Source organism: Aspergillus puulaauensis, chromosome 4, assembly GCF_016861865.1.
Source record: "Aspergillus puulaauensis MK2 DNA, chromosome 4, nearly complete sequence".
Lineage (NCBI taxonomy): Eukaryota > Fungi > Ascomycota > Eurotiomycetes > Eurotiales > Aspergillaceae > Aspergillus > Aspergillus puulaauensis.
The window spans coordinates 1,452,558-1,471,856 of NC_054860.1; the positions used below are offsets into that span (position 1 = coordinate 1,452,558).

At 51.5% G+C, this 19,299-nt stretch overlaps 7 protein-coding genes across 7 annotated transcripts; 4 read left to right on the forward strand and 3 right to left on the reverse strand.

The window, feature by feature from the left end:
* Positions 1 to 1,256: 1,256 nt before the first annotated feature.
* ura7 (small subunit rRNA maturation protein UTP4) lies at positions 1,257 to 4,222 on the forward strand (the record flags this gene model as incomplete). Its single annotated transcript, XM_041703693.1, has 3 exons — positions 1,257 to 2,310; positions 2,365 to 2,597; positions 2,657 to 4,222. 3 exons carry the CDS (start codon positions 1,257 to 1,259, stop codon positions 4,220 to 4,222), a joined length of 2,853 nt encoding a protein of 950 aa, XP_041556354.1.
* Positions 4,223 to 5,613: 1,391 nt separating this feature from the next.
* On the reverse strand, positions 5,614 to 7,372 carry phzA (putative serine/threonine protein phosphatase; the record flags this gene model as incomplete). The annotated part of the gene is made up of 3 exons (XM_041703694.1): positions 5,614 to 5,643; positions 5,814 to 5,966; positions 6,023 to 7,372. The coding sequence occupies 3 exons, from the start codon at positions 7,370 to 7,372 to the stop codon at positions 5,614 to 5,616; spliced, it is 1,533 nt and encodes a 510-aa protein (XP_041556355.1).
* A 2,142-nt stretch (positions 7,373 to 9,514) lies between these two features.
* Positions 9,515 to 9,968, reverse strand: APUU_40606A (LSM domain-containing protein; the record flags this gene model as incomplete). The annotated part of the gene is made up of 2 exons (XM_041703696.1): positions 9,515 to 9,733; positions 9,858 to 9,968. 2 exons carry the CDS (start codon positions 9,966 to 9,968, stop codon positions 9,515 to 9,517), a joined length of 330 nt encoding a protein of 109 aa, XP_041556356.1.
* An 808-nt stretch (positions 9,969 to 10,776) lies between these two features.
* APUU_40607A (uncharacterized protein) lies at positions 10,777 to 11,393 on the reverse strand (the record flags this gene model as incomplete). Its single annotated transcript, XM_041703697.1, has 2 exons — positions 10,777 to 11,177; positions 11,234 to 11,393. 2 exons carry the CDS (start codon positions 11,391 to 11,393, stop codon positions 10,777 to 10,779), a joined length of 561 nt encoding a protein of 186 aa, XP_041556357.1.
* Positions 11,394 to 12,145: 752 nt separating this feature from the next.
* On the forward strand, positions 12,146 to 13,361 carry APUU_40608S (protein MEMO1; the record flags this gene model as incomplete). Its single annotated transcript, XM_041703698.1, has 3 exons — positions 12,146 to 12,300; positions 12,358 to 12,426; positions 12,482 to 13,361. 3 exons carry the CDS (start codon positions 12,146 to 12,148, stop codon positions 13,359 to 13,361), a joined length of 1,104 nt encoding a protein of 367 aa, XP_041556358.1.
* Positions 13,362 to 15,568: 2,207 nt separating this feature from the next.
* APUU_40609S (glycoside hydrolase family 71 protein) lies at positions 15,569 to 17,296 on the forward strand (the record flags this gene model as incomplete). The annotated part of the gene is made up of 4 exons (XM_041703699.1): positions 15,569 to 15,709; positions 15,771 to 16,299; positions 16,346 to 16,571; positions 16,621 to 17,296. 4 exons carry the CDS (start codon positions 15,569 to 15,571, stop codon positions 17,294 to 17,296), a joined length of 1,572 nt encoding a protein of 523 aa, XP_041556359.1.
* A 684-nt stretch (positions 17,297 to 17,980) lies between these two features.
* Positions 17,981 to 18,982, forward strand: APUU_40610S (uncharacterized protein; the record flags this gene model as incomplete). The annotated part of the gene is made up of 3 exons (XM_041703700.1): positions 17,981 to 18,041; positions 18,127 to 18,478; positions 18,529 to 18,982. 3 exons carry the CDS (start codon positions 17,981 to 17,983, stop codon positions 18,980 to 18,982), a joined length of 867 nt encoding a protein of 288 aa, XP_041556360.1.
* Between the last annotated feature and the right edge of the window lie 317 nt (positions 18,983 to 19,299).

Sequence of the window (19,299 nt, forward strand, 5' to 3'; positions counted from 1 at the left end):
TGATATCCCTGCGAAGTCGTGACATTTTCGCCCTATCAGGCCCTTTCCCTTCAAGGGCGGCATATTGAACCCAAACCGCAAGCCGCGATGGCACAATTGCGACGAGGGTCTGACTGACGTGGCAGCCCTTCAGACATCGGATTTTGGACCACACACCAGACGTGCATATGTCTGTCACACTTCCTTCGCAAGACGCATTGAGATTCGCTTTCGCGACATCGAAGTCCAACTCGTATCTTACCGACTTCCTTGTTTTCATCAGTCTCCGATACCTCATCCCTGCGCGTCTGTTCCCATCAATGCAGCTCTTCCTCCGGAGGACAGCGGGTAGGAAAACGGACCCGTGTGCGCTGCTCTTAACTTGGCACCCATGCAATTGTCGTCCACACCTCAATGAGACGCTCAGAGACAGTCTCCCATTGCCACTGTGCTGTCAAGTCTGAAGCTTATTATATGATTGTGTCTGGACTGTCATGCAACAGACTGAACTGGTTGGCTGTCGCTCGCTGGCTGCTGCTTATCTTGTTCCACAGACTCTCATAGGTCAGGTGCTTGCTGCTGGATGGGCTGCTTTCATGCGAGTCATGCCCCCTTGGTCTCGACAACGCGAGCTCGCGATGAACATGCTCTAACTGCCGGGATAGCCAACGTTGTGTGGTGACGGCGACGCTCGGTGAAAATTACGGTCAACAACTGTAGAGAAATTGGGGGAACGATTAGCAATAGAATTCGAGACTCGTTATACTTTGTGTGACTGGACGGATCGTTGGCTGACTTGGTCCGAGGGACCATTATCCCCAAGGAGCATCATCTCAAAATGTACCTGACCATCGCGGCCTGTCGAACACACCACTTGTAGGTCCAAGTAGACATCTTCGGGCAGAATGTGGTTCGAAGAGAACCGTGGTCCATCACTCTGGCCATGTGTTCACGTGACCTGGAGCTCCCGGTGGAACCTCCGCAGGCGCTAAAATTTGTATCAAGAAAAAAAAGTAGAACACCGCCGAGTCCAACAATCGACCGGACGAGCTCGAAACCAAACCCACCTAATCCCCGTATACTTTCTCCGGAATGTCTGCATAGCGGTAGGCTCTTGACCTCGAGCCAGAGTACCGTATTTTCTCTCAATACAGCCTCATCGCATCCACCTGAACGTGGGAGACCGCAAAACCAACCGTCCTCGTCGCCGAACCTCTTCCCCCCCCCCCCCCCCAAAATCCTCACAGCAGTTTATCTAACACGATAAACGACACATAATGGATATCCACCGCTGCCGCTTCGTGCCGTACAACCCGCAAGCCATCAATGCGCTCGCATTCTCCCACCCCCCGTCCATTGGGCTCGGCGGGAAGGGCGTGCCTACCCTCCGCCTCGCAGTCGGGCGCGCCAACGGCGACATCGAAATCTGGAACCCCGCGCGCGGCGCCTGGTTCCAGGAGACCGTCCTCCGCGGCGGAAAAGACCGCAGTATCGAGGGTCTAGTCTGGACGCTGGATCCGCCAGAACCAGGGCCGGATGGGCAGAAAGTTGCGGGCCGTCTGCGCCTATTTAGCATCGGGTACTCGACGACGGTGACGGAGTGGGATCTCGAGCAGGGGCGGCCGAAGCGCCACTCGAGCGGGAACTATGGGGAGATGTGGTGTCTTGCGGCGCAGCCACGGTGGCAGGCCGCGAAGGGACGGGACAACAAGCCGATTCCGGCGGCGGAGGGCGAGTTCACAGGGCAGCATTTGGCGGCGGGGTGTGCTGATGGGTCGATTGTTTTGATGTCGACTGCAGATGATGATATGCGGTTTCTGAAGACATTGAGGCCGTCGACGAAGAAGCCGCGGGTTTTGAGTGTTACGTTTCAGAACCGGAATACAATTGTTGCGGGTTATGCGGATAGTTCGATTCGGGTCTTTGATATTCGCAATGGGCAGATTCTTAGGACGATTAGTTTGGGCAAAGGTCCTACGGGCGGGTCCAAGGAGTTGTTGGTTTGGTCCGTGAAGTGTTTGCCTGATGAGACTATTGTGTCTGGTGACTCTGCTGGTGAAGTGCGGTTTTGGGATGCGAAGAACTATTCGCTTATCCAGCGGCTGCATAGCCATTTGGCGGATACTCTGGATGTCGCGGTCAGCGCGGACGGAGAGACAGTTGTCAGCGGTGGCGCCGACCAGCGCACAGTTGTCTACAGAAAAAAGCCTGGTGAGAAGGGCGATAAGAGCAGCCGATGGGTGGAGATGACGCATCGGAGGTATCATACCCACGATGTGAAGACCTTTGCTGTCTACGAGACGAAGAATCTCAGTGTCGTGGTTTCTGGAGGTATGACCCTTATATTACCATCTTATCCCGCCCACAGTGGCTAACTGCATGCAGGGCCTGATGCCAACCCCGTCGTTCTACCCCTACGAGAATTCGGAAAAGAGCACCATCGAAACCTCCAAAGCCTTCCTCAAGTACCTCCGGTCGTTTCGTCGCCTTCTTCTAGGTTGGTAATGAGCTTCTGGGATAGAGAGGTCAACATCTGGAAGGTGTCTCGTGGACCTACTTCGGTACACGAAGCCCCTGACGGGCAAAGACATCGGCTGGTTGGAAAGGTTCTGATCCAGGTAAGCAAACACAAGCACCGCAATTTCTGTGTGCATTCTGACGGTCTTTTCTACTACAGGGCGAAGAAAACATCACATCTGCGACGCTCTCTAACGACGGAAAGACCCTCGTTATAGCTACGATATCCAACATCAAAGTATTTTCCGTAAGACGGCGCAAAGGCGATGAGCGAGGAACACTACGCGTACAAAAGCTCGACATCCCTAGCTCAGTCTCCGAAAGCGGTGCTCGCCTCGTAACGGTCTCCCCAGACAGCCGGTGGCTCTGCATCGTCCGGCCTAACAGCGACATTTCTCTCGCAAGAATACAACCCGCGTCGTCGGCTCAAGAGAAAACCAAGATCTTGCCCCAACTAGTCAACCTCCACAGAGCGCCACGCCACGCTCGTTTCGAGAACATTTCACACGGCACCCTAGGCAACTACGAGCGAACAGTTCGATGCGTTGTCTTCTCGCACAACAGCAAGATCCTAGCTTCGGGCGATATCTCCGGCTGCATCGATACCTGGACACTCGAACAAGCCGCCGACAAAGAACCCAAATCCAAGAACCGCTCGTCAGAATCCGATGACGAATCCGACTCCGACGATGAGGATGACTCCCCCATTTTAGAAGGCGAGCATTGGCGTGCCATCGCCGCAGACTCCCCGATCCCTCGTCTCAAATCTAGCGTCGCCCTCCTCTCATTTAGACCCCCAACAACAAGCGCCTCCCTCCTACCAAACGGCACCGCAGAGGAAGAATCCCGCCTTATGGCCCTCACAACAGAGCACCAACTCGTCGAGCTTGACGCCCTCGAGGGTAAACTCTCCGAATGGTCCCGGCGCAACCCCAAGGCCTTCCTCCCCATGGACTTCAAGGGCGTCAAGGACCGCGCAATGGGCTGCCTTTGGGACCTCTCCGACCCATCCCGCGAGCGCCTCTGGCTCTACGGCACCTCTTGGCTGTGGATGTTCGACCTAAAGCACGATTTCCCAAGCACAGAGGAATTGGACGCCGCCGCAACCGCCGAAAACAAAGCCGCGGAAGCAGAAAACTCCCAGGCGCTGACCAAGAAGCAGAAACAGACTTCTTCCCAGAAGCGGAAACGCGAAGAGGCCGCTGAAGAAGCTGCAGCCGCAGCAGCGGGAACAGGGAAGAAGAACAAAAAGCACAATACTGGCGCGGGTGATAAGATTCCCCTCGCCGAGACAAATGTTGTCTTCGACACCAAGGCCCGCGCGTTCGTTGGGCCCGACGCAGCGCAGGGTGAATGGGTGTCGCTTGAGAAAGAGCGCGAGCGCGCAACCGATGACGAGGAAGAGGAAGAGGAGGAAGACAATGATGCCCGGCTCGCGCGGCTCCGGAGGGAGAATAATAACAACACCACCAACGGCACCACTTCTACAAAGGCGAACGGCACGGACAAGCAAGTCGCCAAGTCCTCCGCACCGGCGCGTCGGTGGTGGTATACGTACAAGTACCGTGGGATCCTAGGCATCGTCCCGCTGAGCGCTACCGATGCCGAAACCGAGTCGGAGGAGGACCGTGATAGCAATGCCAATACCGGGTTAGAGGTTGCCGTTATCGAACGGCCGATGTGGGACGTTGACCTTCCGGATCGTTATGTGCGCGAGTACGAGTAAAGAATGGATTGAGGATTTCACCTTCTTTCTTGGCTGTCTACTTTTTTGCATATACATATCTATTTCTCTCAATACTCGCACAACTGTCCATCCGGGTCGACATCCATCCATACTACGCTAGCCACTAATGTATGCTATTCGACGCTGTGCAAACAAACAAACCAAGAAAGAAAGGAGCGATGTTAGATCCGATAGAAGGAAAAGTCCAGAGTCGAGAGTCGGGGATCATATTGACTGGATCCCCGCGGGATTCATCAGTTTCATTTCATGTTATTTATTATTATCTTCATTGGCGAACAGGATATGCTGCTATGTTACATTGCATTGTATAGATTTTGATTTTGATTTCAATTTAAAAGTGACATTGGGAATTAATCTAGAACCTTGCTCGCAAACTGAACTGGGCACCATAAAACTATGGATTATCGCTACGGTGTATCCCTTGCTTGTAATGTCAGCCGTGTTCATGTTTCCTCTTTCCGTCTGGGTGGTGAGGGTCTAGAATTTGACTACCCAGTGCCCAGGGGACACAGGACATGAAGGTAGTACTCAAGGTAGGGGGAAGGGATATAGGATTTTGGGTCGGACTGGGAGGCCAAGACGGTGTGTTACGCTGGCCTTCAGCTGTACAAGCGAATTACATATAACCTGAGCCTGAAAGAGGTAAAGAGCGATGTGAAGGAGGATAATGAAACATTGTTTTTGGTGTGCCCAAGTTCTTATCTAAAAGAAGCGGAAGCCATTTATCCTTCAGTCCGATGAGTTGAGATGTCAATAAGAAGAACATAACCCCTTTCTGCAGACCACCGACCTGATGAAACGCGCATTTGTATATCATTAAACACAAACAAAACTCGGCCGTTGAGCAAATAGAGAAATCGAGAGAAAAATAGAAAATATAACCGGCAACACAAGAGCAACTCTGACCTATCCGCCCCATGATCAATGGCATATGCTCGCTTTTGAGACATCCCTCGTATGAAAACAAGTTTGAATAATAAAAAGATATCAATCTCAGATCCTTATACCGTAATAGTTGCCGTTACGTGGACACGGGGTATCTCATGCAACGTTTTAGGAATGTTGACCCCGACGGACCTGCCACGTCCCGTATTGGCAGGCTGGGGTTATAAGGAGCGGCACGGCTTCTGGTTGAAGACCCCATTTCGTCGTGTTGCAACCGAGGATTGCAATCACTTCCACCCGTCGGACACCCACATTGACAATGGGATGTGGCGCGGTATAAGTACCAACGCCAAGTTGGACCCGGCAGTCTAATAATGAATGTCGACTACGCAGATTATGGCATGACCGACCACTGGATGGAGGGTCCCAGATGGCGTGGATGGTGACATATGGCACACGCTTTGGCACGCGTTCACTGCGATGTTTTAATAGCTTTGGGCCGATACGACAGCGGGCTTTAGGGAGTTAGCAAGCTATACGCGAACAGAGGGAGGCAAAAAGCAAATTGCACGAGCGAAAAAAAAAAAACGCTGCAATGCAAAACGAGCACGAGAGTCTCGGCAGCGTCACACAAGAAGCGGTGCTTATGCTTGGCAGAAAGAAGGACAGGTGAGAATCAACTTACAGGACTGTTGAGCAGGCTGTTCCGCTCTTTCCGTCCCTTCTTAATATGACTCTTCAGTGCTGCAGAGTCCAAGGGCTTCAGCAACTCGAAGCTACATAACAGTTCGCCAGAGACGGACATAATGGCACCCCAATTATCGAATTCCCCACAATACTACATCATCATGGTCAGTAAATAGGTTCAAAAGGGTAGTGGTAGAGAGTACTCACGTTAGGCGCAGAAAACACCGTTACCAGAATCCGGTCCTGGTAGAATTCATAGCCGTCCTCGACAACCATGTGGGCGCGACAGACTAAGTCAAAGTCGTGACGCTGTAGGAAGTTCATAATCACGTTCTTATTGAAGCAGTAGCTGACTCCGCGCTCATTGGGCTCCCAATCTTCTTCCATATCCGCAGGGTCACTCCAGAGCAAGTCGTTGAGCAGCCCATAATCGGGTACGTCAGTCGGGCGCGCAATCCCACGGATATCATCCATATGAGAGAGACTCGGCGAAAGACCACCATGAACGCAGAAAATCTTGCCAGCCACGGTCGCAGCGATAGGTAGGCAGTTGAAGGTGTCGACGAATGTCTTCCAGATCTTGATATTGCACCGCCGTTTGCACTCGTCATAAAAGCCGTACACCCGAGTCACGTTTGCACATTCGTGGTTACCGCGTAAGAGAAAAAAGTTCTCGGGGAATTTTAGTTTATAACAAAGGAGAAGAAGAATGGTCTCCAAGCTTTGCTTTCCGCGATCCACGTAATCACCCAAGAAGAGGTAGTTGGAAGCTGGTGGGAAGCCGCACATCTCGAACAATCTGATAAGATCCGTGTACTGGCCATGAACATCTCCGACAATCTTCACGGGTGCTGACAGTTCCAGCAGAGCAGGCTGAGTGAGGAACAGCTCGCGTGCGGCAGTGCAAATGGCCACAATCTCCGCATTCTTCAAACAGACGGTCTTTGTGACCTTGGTCGAGTAACCAGCATCGAGAAGACGAGTAATCATATCATCGAGATCGATGGACTTCAGCGCGCCCATTCCCATACCCGGAGACGAGGATGCATCAGAGTGAAGCGGTGTCTTCATGATAAAATCTAGAATCGGATTCGACTGATCCTCGCGTTTGATAAGAATGGATTCGCCCGCTTTGACTTGCGCCCCTGGGGGCGGCGCGGTGGACGGCGGAGCATCCGAGACGTGGTCAACCTCACCACTCTGCTTCATGGCATTTACATCTTGGTGACCTCGTTTCAAGCTGGTTGACATGGTAGGGGAGGGAGGTGGATCCGGCGCATCTGTGGGAGAATGAGATTCAGAATCGGCTGATGCAGGCCGACTCAAATTTGTGGAGCTGCGCCTGCTCCCGAAAGACTTCACGGAGCCTACATCCGACTTGTCATCCGAGGACAGCGCCGACGTAGACGCACGGGGACTGTCAGTATTTCGGATCTTCGACCGGATCGACCCTCGAAAGGATCGGAGGGACTCTTTGGTATCAGATTTGGAGAAAGATGGGTACGACTGTAGCGAATCCCCTGGGCCAGCATTGCCCTTGGAATGAGATTGACCCATTTCTGCAAGGAGAGATATCTGCCAAGATCCGACCCTCACGCTCGAAGAAACGGTATCGGTTCGAGTAATACGCACTGAGCTCTGGAATGCTAGGGGCGTCTTGGCCGTAACTTTGCTAGACAAATGGCAGAGAGTATATAAAGGGCGATAAAATTCCGCGGAAAATGCTCAGATATTTGCTCGACGTGCGAAGAATCCGATGTGCGCTGAGCCCGACGTTGGACGAAAATGACAGCGAGCACGGGCGACCGTGGCGAAGAACTATTTTTCGACGAGAATTAAGGACGGAGAGATCGAAATAAAAGAGCCGATTCACTTCGCGAACTTGATGCTAGAATAAATGGAGGCGGAAGGAGAGAGGGAGAGCATCTCAGCTTACAAGCCACCAAGAGCTAGGATCGACCGATGGGAAAGCTCCGATTTGCGGACAAATCGCGCCTTGAGACGAAACGGTTAGCAACGAGGCAGTGAAGCGGTAATCATGGGAGGCGTTTTGCGGAGTGGAGGGGAAGAGGGACAGTATGAGGGATTTGAATTGCACAACTGTGAGACTGGGACTGGAGTTTGCAGAGTTGGGTGACGGGGATCGATCAGAGGAGCCGTCCGTGATGCGTCATTATGTGGAGGACGGCAGACGGGCAGGGAAGCGAGGGGCAGACATACCGAGAGCACACGGAAGATGGAAGGGATAGGAGACAGTTGAGCAGAGACGGAGAGTCGACAGGAAGAGCGACAAGAGACGGGCAGGCAGCTTTGAGTCCAGACAGTTTGCCTCCAGGGCCGCAAGACGAGCAGTTTGATTCGTGAGAGTGACGGTCTCGATTGCTGCAAAGCCACCGCTCCTGTCACCGAGTCTCGGATCAAAGTCGGGCCGGGGCTGTAAGCTGTAGACTATGTGGATGCCTGGAGATCAGTTTGGACGGAGCAGTCGCTACCAGGGCAGCGTGTAATTAGGAGAAAGTACTTGTGCTGTCGATGGAGAACGAATTACTGCTGCCCAGAATCCAATTTGCCGATCAATATCGTCATGACCTCAGCGCGGAGCACGGAGCCGGCCAGAGCTAGTTTTATAGACTACGGAACCAAACGCCCGCCTCACGCTTTTTGCTTGTTTCCTTTTTATATTGTCTGGGACGCCTTTGAAAACGCCCTTTCTAAGCTTATTGAAGCATCTGAGTCACTAAAATCTGTACCTCGCGAGGCCCAGTCCCCAGCACAGACTCCCAGAATCCAGTCATCCTCTCATCTTCCCCTCATCGGGTCTTGGCTTCGGTTGTATGCGCGATCTTATAGGTTCTCCATCTCACAACCCCGTCCGTCTAGATCCCACAGCTGTTCTCTGTGTGGGAAACAAACCCCGTCGCTGACTGAGGGCATATATCGATGGTCAGCCTTCGGTGAGCTCCGAAGATACCCGAACCTCGCATGGCCACTCGTCGTGGCTGAGGTCGCACAACTCAAGATCAAAATCCCCCGTGGTACCTTTGCTTATTCCGTACTCTTTCCACTGTTCTTATTCTTGGGTTTCAATTTCTGGGTCGGCACCGAGTACGTAGTTATCCCGGAGAATAGCCAGTGAAGCCTGGTCAAACAATGAGGGAGTACCCAGACCCACCAAGTCGTGCCCCCCTTGAACTGCAGGAACACCGCCAGTTTACCTCCGAACTCAGTCCAGGAGAATCAGGGTGATGGTTGATGCTGCCAAGGGCCAGTTTCTGCGCCAAGATAACGCAGCCTTATCTGTTTCGTCACTCCCACACTCACCACGTTTGCAGCAGGCCTCAATCCTCGCATCTAGATCTTGGCGCCTCATCGAAAGTGGACAATGGACCGTAGAATATCCAGTCAGGGCAGACTTGAGCCTCCTCTTGCAGGAGGCGCACATATGTAAAGGGTGGCAGCGAGAGGTTGCTATCAATCCATACTTCAGGCTGTTTCCTTGAACCACAGTCATTATTCCAATTCCCCACGTGAATAATGCATGCCACATCTGTCAACGAAACACGACCCTGGAAACAGGCAGCTGGGAAAAAGCAAAGAAACAGACGGCTTGGAAATAAAGAGAGAAAGGCACAATCATAATCATTAGAGTTCGCCACGGAAGAAGATCATGTCGAAAATTGTAGCTGAACGCCGCCACCATCACGATTGCGGGGTCTGGATCTCCTCCAACTCGATGCTCGTGATATGTTGTCCGGGCACGACCACAAGACCAATAAATCGACTCGTCATATTTAATTTTAGCTTCTGCGACTCTTCTGAACTCTCAGGCGCCGTATTCAGGGCTGCGGCTGCATCACGAACAGCAGCCGTTGTTGGATGGCGATACTCGTGAGTGTTGGCGAGAATGATATTCCGATCCTATGGCGCCGAAAGAACGAATCAGTAAACGGGCTCGTGAGCTTTGAACTTCTTGCTCCCCCGCCCCATCGCCCCTCATGCATGGCAATGGGACAGTGGTGAGCAAGTTCAACGTCAGACTTACCGCATCTGTACACTTGAAGACGCCCACGAAAATCCGAGAGTCTGTCGCGTGCACTCGCAGTGTCTGGCCGATCAGAGACTCCAGATATCGAACGGCCTGGATTTCATCCATTGTGCCTTCCCTTGTACCAATGGAACTGTGTTGTCTAGAAAGTTTTCTTTTTTTGGCTCTCGGCGGAAAAGGTAGAATTGGTACAAAGCACCGAAGTAGGGGGGAAGCTGGCGATCTGGACTGTTCTGTGAGAGTCGACCTGCTGGATACCCGGCTAGCCGTCAGTTGGTTGTTCGATCAAGGCTAGACCTGGGTCTGGGATTGGGCGAACCTTTGTTCTGCGCTTTTGCTGGACGGTGCGGTGTGGGCTGGCACGTTGGTGGTTCGAGCAATGATCGCGCTGCGCTCTTTGTTAAAATACTTTCGAGATGCTGTTTAATAATTGATGCCTGAATTATCAGGCGGAACTCTCATGAGCTGGGCTGAGCTCCCCGCATCATGATATGACGCCATGATATAATATAATCGGAAGATGTCCGCGTCTTCTATGGTTGCTTGACTGAATTCATCATGTTTGCTGGGTATTGATTATTTTATGCTGAATACTCAGTATTTGAACTCTAATCTCCAGAGCATTGACCTTGGGTTTACGGAGCCGATCAAGTACAGATTGTTGGTATAATTATTTGCCTTCGTTATATTGTGATAAGCTGTACAAGCACATCATGGGAACTCTTCATAGGAAATCCTGGCGTGCCGTATAAGAGGGACCGCAGCACCGCTAATGATCGCCAGCAATCACCGGCGCCCGGATCAAGCATAACGCTTCAAACAAGCAAGAGAAGAAAATAACAAAGCATAGGGTCCGCATTCGTGGGACTAGGGTATAGGGCAAGTATAAAATCGAGCAAATCGGCTCGCAGATACATCATATCCATCCAACGAGCCCTGTCCACTGCCTGGGCGCGGGACTTGACTCGTTACTTCCCGTATCCATATCGATGTCCATGTCTCGGTCAACGGGTTGAGGAGCAAGCGTCATCGCGTCGCCATAATTGGAAGTGGGTGGCGAGGCGCCGCCAAAGCCGTGGCCTTGCGGGAAGACGTTCCCACCTTGCAAGACTTCGCTCGAGAATTGGCTTATTGGCGTGGAAGAACAAGGCTGGCGAGAAGGCTGGGAAGGACGAAAGAATTGAAGTAATGTCTGTTGACGGCAGTCGACGGTAGGGGTTGGGGTGTCTGTTTCCATGTCCTCATCTTGGTTTGCCGGTGGGGTAGGAGCCTGCTGGACCTGCTGCTGGGCTGTGAACAACAAGCGAAGAGTGTTTTCTGTTTCCTAAGTCAGCAGGCTGCTTGAAAACATTCAGCTTCGTTGGTTGTCTCACGATATACGATTTGGTCGTCAGGGCGATCATTTCTCACGCGCTTCCTTGTGCGGCAATGGAGATGCCTGGGGCTGTCATCCATAGAAGGCAGGCTGATGAAGCCCTGAGCAGATTGCGGAGATGCAATGCTTGGGAACGAGGCCTTGCGCTTGAGAGACATGGTAAATCTGAGCGGATGGAGGCGAGTTGAGCGAATTAAGTTCTTTTTTGCCTGGCAGATTTAATTGTGTCCAGAGGCGATTGGAGCAGGATAAGTAGGTATTATGAGAAGGACGTAAAAGAATTTGGTTGTGAGAGTTTAAATTGCTTTTTGAGTGGAGGTTGGAGGGAGGAATTTGAGGGTTTGAGGTCGGGATGCGCGTGAAGAATCCACGCGTGCTGGCGTCGCAGTACACAAAGTATGCGCTATTCCCCATCAGGTTTAATTGCACCCAGCCATGCAGTATACACCACAAAATAATTACACAGAGTTCATTGAATGGAAAACAATTGATTTATCGAGTTGGATATTCGTTAAGAGTTTGTTTGGTGGTTTTGTTGCCAATTAAGTGGAATAGAGGCCTGTATAGTTGATGGCATTGGGGGTGCGGGGATATATATAGCGCTAGAAGAGAGGATCTAGTCTTCCAGTTATTCGGGCTTTCAAGCTCTTTATTGGCAAGATGCATGGTATTTAAAAATAACAATAACCGGCATCTCTATAAACTGGTCTTTTCATGTTAGTAATTAACTTAATTCAAACTGAAATCCGTTGACGGATGTTTCGGTATGCTGGATCTTCGTCATTCATGACTAGCAGCGCTTGCCTTCCCCGCTTCTCCCCTCAGCAACATCACTCAGTCTGCTACTCGACTTCCGCCAAAACCTCCGTATTGGGTTATAGATTCCTAGTACTTACTGAGAGCTTGCATAATGAGCTCTAGAGATGCCTCGCATTCTGGTTCCTGGTACTCGGGCGACCGTCGTACCCTCACGAGCCAGCTCGATCAATGGCTAGCTCAGGTGCCTGACAGCATCGAGGGGCTGGGTTCTCTGCCAGTGCCCGGGGCACGTATAGTCATTGCTCCGTATGTATTGGCAAGAGACAATGCCAAACACCCATAGGCTGATCCCTGAGTATCCAGACATGCGGGATATGCGTACTCCGGGGCTTGTGCCGCCTACGCCTACAGGTCCCTGGATCTGTCCAAAGCGTGAGCCGCCCCCTCTCGATAATCTCGCTTCACATCTAAAATCATTCTTTCTCAGGAAGCGGATATTCATCCTCGGTCCCTCGCATCATCGTTATTTCACGAGTCTTGCTCTCCCCAAACTGACCAGCTACTATACCCCGCTATCTGACGACCCTCTCCCGCTCGACACCGAGCTTATTGACCAACTCCGCTCAACCTCAGCTGTCAAGCCCGATGGCTCAACCATCCAGTTCGAAGCCATGTCTCGAGCCGTCGATGAAACTGAACACAGTATCGAGCTTCATCTCCCCTATATTCATCGCCTTCTGCAACTACAACACCCCGACAAGCCAACTGCAGAGTACCCTCCACTAGTACCCATTCTAGTGGGCAGCACCTCTACAACGACAGAGGGTGCATTTGGGGCTTTGCTCGCCCCATACCTACAAGATCCAACCAATGCCTTTGTCATAAGCTCAGACTTTTGCCACTGGGGTCTGGACAGCTTCCGCTACACGTACTACGTCCCGCAAGCTCCTAAGCCGGGGCCAAGACTGCCGTTATCGTCGGATGAATTGCCTCAGCCAGACGACAGTGTCAGCGACATAGGAGATAGAATCGAGGTCGCCTGTGCGGGCCATCACCTCCAGCGTAAAGACCGCATACGGAGAGAAGAGCCCAAGATCCACGAGAGTATCTCCGCATTCGACATCGCAACCATGGCAGCAATCGCCACAGGAAAGACCGCGAAATTCACAGATATACTTGAAAAGACAGGAAACACTGTTTGCGGTCGACATCCCATCGGCGTCATAATGGCCGCCATCGAAGCGGCCGGGGCACAGGACGGTGCCGAGGGGAAGTTCCGCTTTGTTCGATATGAGCGCAGCAAGGACATTACGGACGACGTCCACAGTAGCTCAGTGAGCTATGTTTCGGCGTTTGCCGTGGTGTAACACTGCAATCACGTCCATTGCTTTCTATTTTAGTTACTGTATCTCATAATTGTAGACGGCCACCACAGCAATCCTGGTAGAATGCTCGATTCTCGGTGGCTGGCTAGTCATCCTCTTTCTTTTCGGGTAATCAAACTGAATGATCAATGTGCCACTCCAGTGCAGTTCTTTCTATCCAATGAATCTTATCCACTATTCTTTCTATGCAGACGAGAAATAATAAATCCAGGACCGTGACGCCTCGTCTTCTTTCCTACTGTCCGCTTGCATAAGACATGATCATCGACCCAGCGCCAACCCCCTAACCAACGAAACACAACAAGCTCATCAAGTATCCCACTTAAAACAAGACCAGCAGGGATTCTTTCCTCAAGATATAGGAAAGAAACCCACTCACCTCCTGGTTCAGTATCATCAATTAAATAAAGGCAGGATGACCATTAGGAACACGACTGCAGTCCAGGCTCTGCTCCCGCCCCATCACATGGCAGGGACATTCTAGACGAATTCTCATTCCCATTCTCATTTCCACTCTCACTCTCATCCCGACGTTGAAACATAAATGGCGCGGCATTGCAATTGCCATGTCACACAGCGCTAAAGTGCCGCCGGCGGCCGGCACACACACTTTACACTGACTGACTGGTAGCTACGGCGCGTCGCGAGAACCAATAATAGCCGCTATGGATGAATCTGAATCCAAATCCGAATCTGAATCTGAACTTTGGTTCTGGATTTGAATCTGACTCTGCACCGTCGGGATCTGATATTCGGAGACTTGGCTTCTTGTGTATTATCGCGATGGATTGATTTCACTGGTGCTGAGTATTCGGGGTGGTGCTGAGATATGGGTCCTCCAATGACTATTCTACCTTATTTATTACCCATAGACAAGACAACATGCGGTGGAGACAAGGACTGCGTATGGTATATCTGCCGCATCGATTCTTCAGATCTCAAACGGCGTTGACTAGGATGAGCGATGTTGGAATGTGAGTGGTGAGAGGAGGCGGTTGGAATCTCGCCATGTTGGGTCTGGTGGGTCTGGTGATGGGATCGCGGGGCTTTTTGGCGATTAAGTTTGTCAAGATGCAGGAAAGCCAGTCTAGTCTGAGTGTAAGCTGGCGATGGAATTGGAGGAGGTTCTTGACTCTTGGTTGTGTGAGTATGCATGGTTGAGATAGGGGGGGGGGGTTGGTTGTGATTGTGATTATGGCCGGGAGGTCTTTTGATGTTACATTCAATGACGGACTTTCAGGAAGAGTAGGATCTTTATTTATTAAGTTAAACAGTAAGTAGCAGTGGCCTATAATCCCTAGAGGAGCAGAGCGGAGTAAGTGACTCCTCCCACCAATCCAACCCCAACACCATCACATCTAATAACTGTCCAATGTTAGGCAGTTATCAATAACCCCAGTCTATTGAGACACTGACCAACCATCAAAAACCCCAGAAACATCAGAAACGCCAGGGGCTAACTTTCCTTCCCCCGTCCATCCTAAAACGCAGATCCATCAGGATCATTCCGTGTAATGTAACCGCTGATTTTTACTCGCCGATGAGCGTTGCTGATCCCATCTGACAGCGGCTTTTAAATCTCTTGACAAGAATCTCTAACACAGTGCATACCAGGTGTGGAGAGTCTCCTTAGATCTGGAATTGATCGGCAGTCTTCAGGCTCTGAGGGCGTCTTGGGAGCCGAGGATGTCAAGTCGGGGGTGTGTGACAGGACGAGGATTTCCACAATCACCTCTTCTGGTTGGTCTAATGGGATGACGGGGATATTGTGAAGGCGGTTAGCATGTTGTGAGGTAGTTATCTTGGCCGCTGGGGTAGTGTGGGAGGGGTTCAGGAATTATAGGAAGACATGGATATAAAAGGGGCAATGGAAGTAGTCGTTTGGGGTTGATAAAGGTATAGACAAAGGTGGTAAAGCCGATGCTACTCTGAGAAGGTAAGGAGATGTCTATTTCCTGGTTTGTTAATTGATTCCGTATCCTTGTTCCTGTTCCTTCTGACGGTTTCATGGCTTGGGGGCTAGTTCACCCAGGAGATCGCCGTATAGATTTATCATACTTTGTTGCTCGCTAATTCGGACTCCCTTGCTGCTGGTCAGCTAATTGTTCTTGTTCTCTTGGAACTGCTGAGCTGTGGTATAGTATAGATACACCTGAGCTGCTGTTGAACGAGGTAGCTGACAGCCCTAGATGATGTATCTGAAAACGCTCATTCTAGCCCTAGCGGCAGGCACCGCAGCATTCCCACAACTCAAGACCCCAAAGACTCACAATAATGTTCGGCGAGCCAATGAAACCAACACCGATAGGCTCGTCTTCTGCCATTTCATGGTAAGTCCAGCAGAAGCCCTTGAGGCTATCTAAACAAACAGAACGAAGCTGAACAACGTAGGTCGGCATCTCAGGTAACCGCCAAAGCGCCTCCGACTATGACACCGACATGAAGCAAGCAAAAGATCTTGGGATTGACGCATTCGCCCTGAATATCGGTCTTGACTCGTCCACCGACACCCAGCTAGGCTATGCCTACGAGTCCGCCGCAAAGAACGATATGAAGGTCTTCATCTCGTTCGATTTCAACTGGTACAAAACGGATCAGGCAGCCGCTGTTGGGTCTAAGATCGCAGAGTACGCGGATAAGCCAGCACAGCTGAAGGTTGATAACAAGGTATTCGTCTCGTCGTTTGCCGGGGATGGCGTGGACGTCGCCACGATCAAGTCTAGTGCTGGCACGGACATCTTCTGGGCGCCGAATTACGAGCCCGGCAACGGAGATTTTGATGATGTGGACAGCGCCCTGAACTGGATGGCTTGGGATAATGATGGTAACAACAAGGCGCCGAAGGATGGAGCTAATGTGACTGTTGCGGATGGGGACCAGGCGTATACTGATGCCCTGGGAACGAAGCCCTACCTTGCCCGTAAGTCCGTCCTGGGTATTTTAATATGCCAGGCTAACAAGGATAGCTGCATCTGGCTGGTTCTACACACATTTCGGAGGCGAGGTGTCGTACAGCAAGAACTGGGTGTTCCCTGGCGACCTGCTCTGGTACAATCGCTGGCGAGAGATTCTGGAGCTGGGTCCCCGGTTCGTGGAAATCATCACTTGGAACGACTACGGCGAGTCGCATTATATCGGGCCTCTGTCATCGCCTCACACCGATGATGGGGCTTCGAAGTGGGTAATGGATATGTGAGTTTCCTATCCCCGATTGTATAGATTCTGAAACTGATTGCTTCAGGCCGCACGGTGGCTGGCTGGAGATGTCTCGTCCTTTTATTGCCGCCTACAAGGCAGGCGACACATCGCCAGACGAGTATATCCAAGACGAGAAGCTGATATACTGGTACCGTCCCACGCCCAAGGATGTTGAGTGCGACTCAACCGACACCACGATGGGTGGAAGCCCCGACAACTCGACAGGAAACTTCTTCCGCGGCCGCCCCGATGGATACGATATCATGCAGGATGAGGTCTTCGTAGTCTCGCTGCTCAAATCACCTGCTACCATTCAAGTCACATCCGGCGACAACGACGAGAGCTTCGAGGCAGAAGCCGGAGCGAGCGCCTTTGCTGCGAAGATGGGTGTCGGGAAGCAGACGTTCTCGATTGTCCGCGATGGCGCGACAGCTTCGTCTGACACTAGCTTGAAAGACGTCGTGGACGAGTGTATTTGCGGTATCTACAACTTCAATGCGTACGTTGGGGTTGTGCCGCCTGAGTCGATTGTGGACCAGCTGGACTCGACTGGGCTTGCGCTGCTGTCGGAGGGATTGAAGGCCCCTTGCCCGACTAATACCTTGGGAGGTAATGGTTCTTCGGCTGGTCCTACTGGCACTCCTTCCAGTACTCCTACTGGTACTCCTACTGGTACTCCTACTGGTACTTCCCAGGCATATCTTGGTAGGGTTGCCTAAGTTGCTCTTGTGGCCATTGGTTGCCATTCGTTTTAGGATATCATCCTGTATTCTCTCGTTTACTGTAACTCTGCTAAATTGTTTACTTGCTTTAATAGTGAAAAGTTGATATAAAATGATCTCATGCCTACTTTCCGTCTTTATATAGACCTATCAGTCGGGACGGCCCGGGACGGCCCCTGTCTCCGGTTTCGGCCGGCTATCTATGACGGTAAAGAGCAATCAATCACGTCCTCCAGTACGGAGTATGAGATTGAGGAGCACTAGCTTACGGGGTTATCTTATCTCTCCCCAGCTTTGTTTAAAAGACAACCACTGCCCGGCCAGCTCGATACACCTTCACCGACTCTTCTGATCTGCTTTCCTTTTCTCGCCATGACCGCTTTATTAGTTGCATTTCCTCCTGCTGTCGTGTCTCCCGATTCTGCGCTCAAGCACCCCTGCAGAAAGTCACGCATCCCCTCCCAGTTCCCCTCACAGCCACAACTTCCCCAACTCGTACATCTTGCGTGATTGCAACTTCTTGTCTTCCCAAGTATCGGCCCGAACTCGGCTCACAAACATACCAGCTCTTATATTCTGCTCGACTCGATCGCGACTTCAAAATGATCTATTAACACGGTCCTTGCCCGTTCACATTCTCAATACTCCATCCGCCGAACTGAACCCCACCACGATACAGTTATGGCGCGAATAAAACAGGGCGTGTTCTCCTGGGAGGATGTACTCGCCCATCGGTACCAAAGTCTGTTCCTGTCTCCTTTCGCTTTGTTGTCTCGAACCACATGAGCAAGGAAGTCGGATAGGTCATACTAATCAAACAACCCAAGACAATAAGCCTGCGGGCCTCCCCCAGCCCCGGAGACAGAGCGCACTCTCCAGTCGAAATCAGTCGCAAACGAGACAGTCTGAGACAAAACTATGCTGGGACGTCCAGCTGCAGAGCTCGCTGCTCGCGACGCTCTCCCCAGAACTGCGGGTCATGATCTGGGAACAAGTCCTCGGCGGCATACGCATCCATATTATCCAGCGGGCGGATAGACGGATGGGCCATGTTGTCTGCCCGGCCTCGGGGGCCTGTGATATCTGTCGCGGCGGGCTACCTCCGTCTAGCTGTAAGGAGTCACCGCCGCATATCCCGAGCAGCAGCCTTCTTGCCCTCCCGTTGGCATGCAAGCAGATGTAAGCAGCTAGCCAACTTTCTACACCGATGACCCAGCTAACACACCTAGCTACTCGGAATCAATTCACCTATTATACACCCTCAACACCTTCGAATTCAGCAGCACCTGGTCACTCACTTACCTCCGTCCAACAATCCCCACAGGCCTCTGGGACTCCATCCGTGTAGTCGAGCTTAGTTGGGCCTTCCCGGGCCACTGGCTACCAAGCAAAGACCCTGTCAAGTCGGTCTACTTCTCCGCAGGGCGCCAACAGTGGATCGAGACCTGCTGCGCTGTCGCCCGCATGAAGAGTCTGCAGTCATTCAGCCTGCATTTAAGCGGCAGCTGGTTCAGTGAGCCGGTTGAGAAACTCCCCGTATTTCTAGAGCCGCTGCGTAATTTGCATCTACGACAGAAGTGGCAGCTGAATTTGCCGAGGCAGCCGTACTATGTTAAGGAGATTCGCAACATTGATGGTGACTTGAAGAAGAGGGGGATTGATTGTGTGGTGCAGGCTGCCTAGCGAGACGTAGTAAAGACAGATATCCAGGTATTTTTGGCAGTTGAGTTGGTTTGGGAGCGAGGCATATGTCCTTTATACCCCGAGTGAAGTAATCGATTAGGTGACTGATAGCTAAGGTAGCCTCACTGATAAACTTAAATCTGCCGACAAGCATAATTCTCTACAATAAGCAGCCTTCGAACATCCCCATAGTAAACGACTGTATAATTTAGGTCTTCCTTAGATTCTCTACGGCTCGGTAGGAGAGTTCTGGATATGAGTTCCCGATAAAGTATATTGTTGCAGCAACGTATCTAGTTCGAGTCCAACTCGAGACA